This window comes from Cynocephalus volans, chromosome 2 (genome assembly GCF_027409185.1).
Source record: "Cynocephalus volans isolate mCynVol1 chromosome 2, mCynVol1.pri, whole genome shotgun sequence".
Classification (NCBI taxonomy): Eukaryota; Metazoa; Chordata; class Mammalia; order Dermoptera; family Cynocephalidae; genus Cynocephalus; species Cynocephalus volans.
In genome coordinates, this window is record NC_084461.1 from 94,678,846 (window position 1) to 94,686,437 (window position 7,592).

The 7,592-nt window shown below is 45.7% G+C and overlaps 1 protein-coding gene across 1 annotated transcript in view; it reads right to left on the minus strand.

Annotated features, from left to right (window-relative positions):
- The window catches only part of FBXL17 (F-box and leucine rich repeat protein 17), a 518,884-nt gene extending 511,982 nt beyond the window's left edge, over positions 1-6,902 (minus strand). The window contains exon 1 of the mRNA XM_063087474.1: positions 5,391-6,902. Coding sequence (XP_062943544.1) covers positions 5,391-6,362 — 972 coding nt within the window. The 5' untranslated portion in view covers positions 6,363-6,902. The remainder of the gene's footprint in view (positions 1-5,390) is intronic.
- Between the last annotated feature and the right edge of the window lie 690 nt (positions 6,903-7,592).

The following is a 7,592-nucleotide window of genomic DNA, read 5'->3' on the forward strand; positions in this document are numbered from 1 at the left end:
CATCACTTTTAGTTGACAAATACAGGTTTTTACTCATTGCTCCAAACTGACTCAGCCCTCTAGCAGCAAAGCTGCTGGTTTCCCACACTACAGTTCTTGCCAAAGGTGCTGGGGTAGGAGATCACAGTACGGGTCCCATGCAAGAATGCTGTAGACTTCTTCTATTCTTCCATGAAGTTCTAATAGTTTTCCTAAGAATAAATGCGTCTCAATTTTTTGTCTACTTTTGGCCGATTACCAGAGCCCAAATAGTTTTGGGTAATTTTGCCAGTTTTATACTTGCTTTTTTGTGTAGAGGATTCACCAAACTCTTCATGCACCTACAGCTGGAAGTTCCTCTCTCATGGATTTTCTTTTTTTTTTTGCTCATCCTCTTAATTTTATAGATGAGAAAATAAAGACTTAGGGAGACTAGATCATTTGTTTAAGGTTAAAATATTACGTGGTTTTAAAGGGATATTTTTTCTTTTACACAAGGAAATGGAACAATGGGGTACTGTCACTGGAACTAAGCAGAACCTAGTTTGAAACATGTCTAACTTTGGCTAGTACCCTCTTTGAATGTCAGTTTCCTCTTTTGTAAAAGTGAGATGACTGTTATAAATCCACAGATGGATCTAGATTAGTTTTGTTTATCCAAGTGAAAAGGAATTTAAAAAGTGGTGGATAAGCATAAAATAGGATATTTAGTCAAAGCCAATCAACTTTTTTTGAAACAATTATTCTAAAGTGAAATGCTTCCATATTTGCCTGAGCTTATTTTCCCTTCCTTTCCCTATCATTTACACAAACTGGTACTCCAAGTTGACAAAGAAAGGCTCAAGGTTACCCCCTTGATAGCTATTCATTACCAGGCACCAAAATTTAGACTTCTTAGATGAGAAGAAAACAAATCTCACTTTTTGGAAGCCTAATTAACCTAGACCACTTGGCATCCTTCAGCAAAGAAAAATCGTGAACTTGGCTTCCTATGGACGCTTCATTTCAGCACTGACTTAAAAGCATCCCTAGGGACATTCCTTCTAAACATAATCTGGTAACTGGAGACTTAAATCAAGCTTTCATGAAATGGTATGTGTAACTTAACTCCTCCTACCCACTAGTAATCTACATTCAAAGCTTTAAAAAGAAGTATTACTTTTCTTCTTTGACTCCCAATTCCATGTGCTTTCATCTCTATTTTCTATCTAGAAAAAATACATTAGGTCAATAAGCTTTTCTCCAAAGCACATCTCTCTCATAAACTCTGCCTTGACAACTAAAGCAAACTGTTGATAACAAACCTATAAAAATAAGTATTAAATATCACTGACACACTATCAAGGGTGAATGCTCTGTGAGGTGGTTTTCTAACAGTGGTGATGGATTTTAAATCTCCTTAGCTTCTTTTGGAAAGGAATGGGTCTGCAGACAGAGAACAAGATATCTAGACATATAGTACACCAAGTCTCTAATATTTAAATATAGATCGAGATACCCAATTACTCAAGTTCTAACTACTTAAAGAAAAATATTCCACTATTAGCATTTGGTAAAACTGTTGCATAGTGGTTCCACCATATAAAAATCTGATTATGATATCATAAGGCCAAGTTGCTTAAAGTTACAAAAGCAATAGGTAGTAAGGGCTGAATCTAGTTTATTTGATCCAAAACAATCCATTAACCAAAGACCAACTGTAACAGGCTTAAATACTTAAGAAAATACTACTTCCAGAGTTGACCTTCAACAAGCCATTCTCTGCTTCTCAAATTTCTTATATTTAAAGACCACAACTCAACCCTACAGACCTAATTATAAAATTAGCCTCTGACTCACAGTGGTTTAGAAGTCCTCTGGTGTAAGCCCCCCACAATTCAGGACTCCCTTTCATAAAATCCCTGGGAGATTACTCAGGCCCTCTTAAACACTGATATAATAAAAAGATCTCTACACCTGAAACATTGAGCTGGGATCCAGCCCAGGGTCTGCCATTCACTAAAATGTCTTGGAGTAAGCCATTTCACTTCTCTAGGCCCATTTCTTCATGCATAAAAAGGGAAGAGTGACTAGATAACCTCAGAAGTCTCTTCCTGTTCTGAAGTTATGTTATTACAATTTCTAGTAAGGCTCACTATTTCAAAAAGAATTCTTTCTACTTCTAGAAATTGTTATAAATTTTATAAATTAATTGTTATAAGGGACTTGAAATCTACCTTAGAAAAATATGACCACATGTGCATTGAAAAGATCTATGAGCAGTGTTTGTGGTAGGAAAAAAAATTGGAAATATCCATTAATAGAGAAATACAACATGGCATATTACTTATCCAGCAGTTAAAAAGAATGAAGGAAACTTGCACACTCACTAACACAGAAAGACCTTCAAACATTAACAAAAAATTGTAGAACATATACATTTTGATGCTATTTATGAAAAAAGTTATGAAGATTTACACAGCACTCTGCAATGATGAAAATGTTCTAGGTCTGCACAGTCCAGTGTGGTAGCCACTATAGACGTATAGATTTCTGAGTATAGACTTCTTAAATGTGGCTATGATGGCAAGAAACTGAATTTTAAATTGTATTTAATTGTAACTACTTTAAGTTTAAATACATGTGGCTAGTGGCTAATGTATTCAACAGGGCAGGTCTAGAAAACCAATCTAAACTGGTAATAGTGGTTAGTTATGTCTGGAGAGGAAACTAGATGAGAGGATGGGGGTGAAACAAGGCAAATTTTGTCTTTACTTCATTATTTGAATGTTTTAAAGCAAATAATATTTATTACTTATAAAAAAGCAAAATAGGGGGCTGGCCAGTTTCTCAGTTGGTTAGAGCACAGCCTTACAACACCAAGGACAAGGGTTTGGATACCTGTACCGGACAGCCACCAAAAATTTTTTTGATTAATTAAATAAAACTAAAATAAAAGAGAAATAGCCTTGTTGATATGGAACCAAAATTGGCCTGTGAAGCATAGTTTAGTTTTTCTCTTTTGCCATACCTGGAAACAACTGGGCAAGTATGGTAGCTTTCCTCCAAAACATGCTTTAAATCCTGTTTCCTCACATTTCTCTCCAAAACTCTCCCCCTTCCCCTTTTTTACAACTATAGTGACTTGCTAGTACAAAAGACGAAGAAGTAACAATTATAAAGGCTATTGATTCATTATCAGGGGAGCAAGGCATACTTTCTAAGAATGATTTCCAATGGTGGACGGGGTGACGGATTTGTGCCTATTTATGCAGCTACCCTTCTAATACTGGGGGGGGGGGGGGGGAGTCATAGCTCCATAAGTTTTCTCTTCTCCAAGCCAAACACCTCCAGTCTTTACTAGACCCCTTTCATCATCACATGGCTGTACTGTGGTTCAAACAACAGTAACTCAAGTCAAGATACGAACATTCCTTAGAAACTTCTCTTAGTGGTGCTGCATATTCACCCTGAGTCTCAGCCCAGACTCTAAACACCTGATCAGTCATTTGTTCATAAATATTTACTGAGCGCTACTATATGCCAGGAACTACCCTTATGGGAGGAGACAGAGCAATGAACAAGATATGTATTCACAGAGCCGCTGTCCCCAAAAGTTCTACTTAGGTTGGCAGACACTGAAAAATCTCTATTTCAATTCATCCCAGACAGTCCAATTCACTTCATGCTGAATACCACTGCGATCATGAGACTCAGAGAATCTTTAGAACTTTTCTAATACAAAGAATGGAAATCTACATAACATGTCCAAATACTTCAACACAGCAGGGCAAGACCATAGGTAATTCCAAAAAGATGTCCCTCAGACCAAGTTTTCAACAATCCACAACAAAAATGTGAAAAAGAAAAATGTAGTAGATAAAATAATTTTATTCTATATGGTTGTTTCTATATATTATAGGACAAGTCTTTCTTCCTTTTTTTGCTTTTTTTTTTTGGTTTTTTTGTTTGTTTGTTTTTTGGTATTAAAATGTTGAATCTTTACTTCATGAAACAATGATTTAGGTAGGAAGTAAAAGTACATAGTTTTTGTTTTGGTTTGTTTTTAAACAGTCTTCCTTGCCAAATAAAAAGATAGTAATCCCACTCTTTTGCTGTATTATTCACAAAATATTAACATGACAGTAAAAAAGATCCAAATACACAGGATTATAAATATGCAAAAAATCTAAGAAAGTACAAGGGTACCTCGAAAAGTTCATGGAAAGATTCATATTATCTTTTCATTTTATTTTTCCACAAACTTTTTGAAGTACCTTCGTATATTGGTGACACTAACAATTGTAATTGATGACAGTTACTTCACTAACAATAAGTCAAATTCTTACCAAGGTTATTTATGGCTAGTCTTCAGATTTATATTTATTAAGCTCCATAAAGAAAGAGGTAGAGGAGAGAGAAAATGAGGGAAAAAAGAACTTATATTAATAACAACTTAAAACAAAATCTATCACGTAACTAAAATTTGTCACTAGAATTGACAAAACTGCAAAATTTACTTACTTGTTGAAAGTGGTTCAAAGTCCCCACAGGACCCACATCTCTTCTCCACTCACCGTCCCTCCCCCAACCCCAACAAAAAAATACATCTATCCTTACCTTCTGGTAATCTGTATGCTTTTATGTAAAGGTTAATATGTAGAATGACAATACAGCATAGCATAAACAGAAAGGTTTTTAAGTCAGGCCAGCCTAAATTCCCTAGTTCAAGACCCAGATTTGCCCTTAAAGTGTGTGACCTTGCGCAAGTCATTCAACCTTTTAAAGCCCCACTAGACTGTTAACGCCACAAGAGCAAAGACTACTTCTGCCTAACTCACCACTGTAAGCCACGGCTCACAACACTGAAAAATCAGTTTCTTCTTGTATAAAACAAAGACATTAACAATATTCATCTCGAAGCGTTACTTGGAGAAATAAATGAGATATGTTTACAAAGCTCTGGCTCAGTGCCTGATCATCATCATAAATGCTCAATAAAAGTTAACTTCTATTGACATTAGTTAGCAGCTATCAAACCTGAAAGTACTGTTTTAAGACTTTCAAATACTAATATGCAAAGCCTTTACTCACTAAGTATAAATTGCTCAATTGATAAAAAACATTTCACAGAAAACCTACGAATAGTTTCTAAACCACTGAGTTGGGAATCAATATAGTAAATGAACTCTGATTTCTGGGTAACAGAAACCCAAGCTATCAAAAGACATTCAGTAGACTCCAACTTTTTCTACGTCAAAAAACAGGCCATACGCACAGGCCCCACTGGCTCCTAGTCTCTCCTTCGGACGTCCCCCGGCTGTCAGAGAACCCCCCTCCTCCACGCTCAGGAGGAGGAGAGAGCAAACCTCGGAGGCGGGGGCCAGCGTTGGGGGAAAGCAAGCATCCCTGCGCCTCTCGCCCAGACCCACCTTGAGCAGGATGGACGGCGGCAGCTGGTTGATGTCTGGGGTTTCGGGAGGCGGCTCCCTGTGGCAGTCGCAGGGGTTTTCGAGGGGCTCCTGACTGTCCGCGTCGCCGCATTCATGCTGCTGCTGGGCAGACGAGGGGGCGGTGCCCCCCGCTCGGACAGCGTCCCCGCCGGCCTCGGTGGGGACACCTTCGGAAGTAGGAGACGAGGGCGGGGGACAGAGCGGCTGCGGGGGCTGCTCAGGACCTTGGCAGCAACCGGCGTCGGGGGGCCGCGGCGGCGAGGCACCTCCCCCCGCAGGCCCTCCGCCGCCACCGCAGCCTCCGCCACCGCAGCGGGGCTGCTTGCAGGGGGTGCAGGAGGGGACCCCGGCTCCCTTCCGCTTGCACACCATTTCAGGGGGCGTGGGGGGCTCGGCTGGCGGAGGCGTCGGCCCCCGGAAGAGCTGCACGGCAACGGGAGGTCCCAGGAAGCGCACGGGCCCCACGCTGGCCAGGAAGAGGCTGCGGCCCTGCTGTTCCCAGGCGGCGGCCGCGGCCAGCCCCAGCTCTTTGCAGCAGGAGGCGGGAGATGAAGCCGAGGCGGCGGCGGCAGCTGCGGCGGCGGCCGAGGACAGCAGGAAGCGACGGGCGGCGGCGGCGCAGTCCTCGGCGGCCAGGGCCGCGTAGTGCCGCGCCAGGTGCTGAGAGGAGGCGGCGGCGTAGGCCCCGTCCTGCGGCGGCGGCGAGAGCTGCGGCTCCTCCTCTGGGCCGGCGGGGGCGGGCGCGCCGGGGTTGTGCACGATGAAGCAGAGCATGCAGGGCCCGCGGAAGAAGCAGTCCCGGCTCCGAGGCGCCGCCGGCTGAGGGGGCACCTTGGCCGGGGTCCGGCGGGGCAGCCTGAAGAGAGGGCGCCGGCGGCGGCACCAGCTGCAACAGCGAGGCCTCTTCTGGCTCGGGCGGTTACGCGGCTCCTTCGAGAGAAGGTGGCCCATATAGAAGGCCCCGAGGAGGGGGACCGGGACGGGGAGGGAGGGAGGCCCAGACAGACGGGCTCTTGGCGGCGGGGAGGCCGCTCGCTGGCTCGACCTCCGGCGCGCGGCGGGGTCGCCCGCCCTGCGCACACACGCACACACAGGCACACACGCGACGGTGGGGGTGGGCGTCAGCTGCTGGGTGCCCGGGTGCCCGACGGGGGCTACATGCTTTGCCCAGGGAAGCCGGGAGAACGATGGGCGCAAGCTTTGGGAACGCGAGGGAGGGAGCGAGGGAGCCTGCCGGCTAGACGACCAGTCTGGGCCCGGTCAGCCGGCTCAGTAAGTCAGCACAGCGGCGGGGGCAACGCCGGTTCCCCTCAAACCATTATAACTGCGGCTCAGCCGGAGGCGCGCGCGCCCGCGACACGGCTCGGAGCCGCAGGGGCGCGCGGCCCGTACCGTGAGGGGGCGGAGCAATCGGCGGTGGCGCGCAAGGGGCGGGGCGCTGGCCTCCGGGCTGCTCACACGGGACAGCCCCAAGACTGGAACTGCGGGAAGAAGCTGACGGGCAGAGCGTGGGGTACGAGGGGTGTCGCGCGTGCCCCTCCTTCCCGTCGTCACAGGTTTCACGGAGGCCACTGGGCGCACTCCTCTTTTCTGAGGCGGGAGGAGACACTTCCGAGCCAGCTGTGTGACATCCGTTTACACAGCCTCGCTGACGTCTCGAGGTGTAAGTTCAAGAGCTGCCATTGGCCCGGAGCCGCTCAGCTCTTCCCTTCACTTTCCACCCCCTCACCACCCCCGACTGGGAAACCGAGGCCACATTGGAGACGTAATGCGGGTTCCGCCGAAAGGTCCGATCTGGGCCCTGACCGCCCCTCAGGTAGAGTGGCGGGTGTGCGGCCTTTGGGGTATGCGGACCTACGTCATGTGAAGGGCTATTTGGTGCGCTGCGTTGCCCCACTTGTTTTTCAACTTGTTGCATGCTATTGCCTTTCCACAACTTTATTTCAAAATGAAAGCATATATCAAATTACCTATACTCAGCTGAAAGATAAACAGTTTCTCAACCCAGTAAGTCATTCAACATCCCAGGCTACAAGCTGTAGATGACTGTATTGTCCGCGCCCTCGGAATACTGTCTGTCCACCATCATATACATTTTTTTGTGTGTGTGTGACGGGTAAGGGGATCGCAACCCTTGGCTTCGTGTCGCCCGCACCGCGCTCAGCCAGTGAGCGCAGTGGC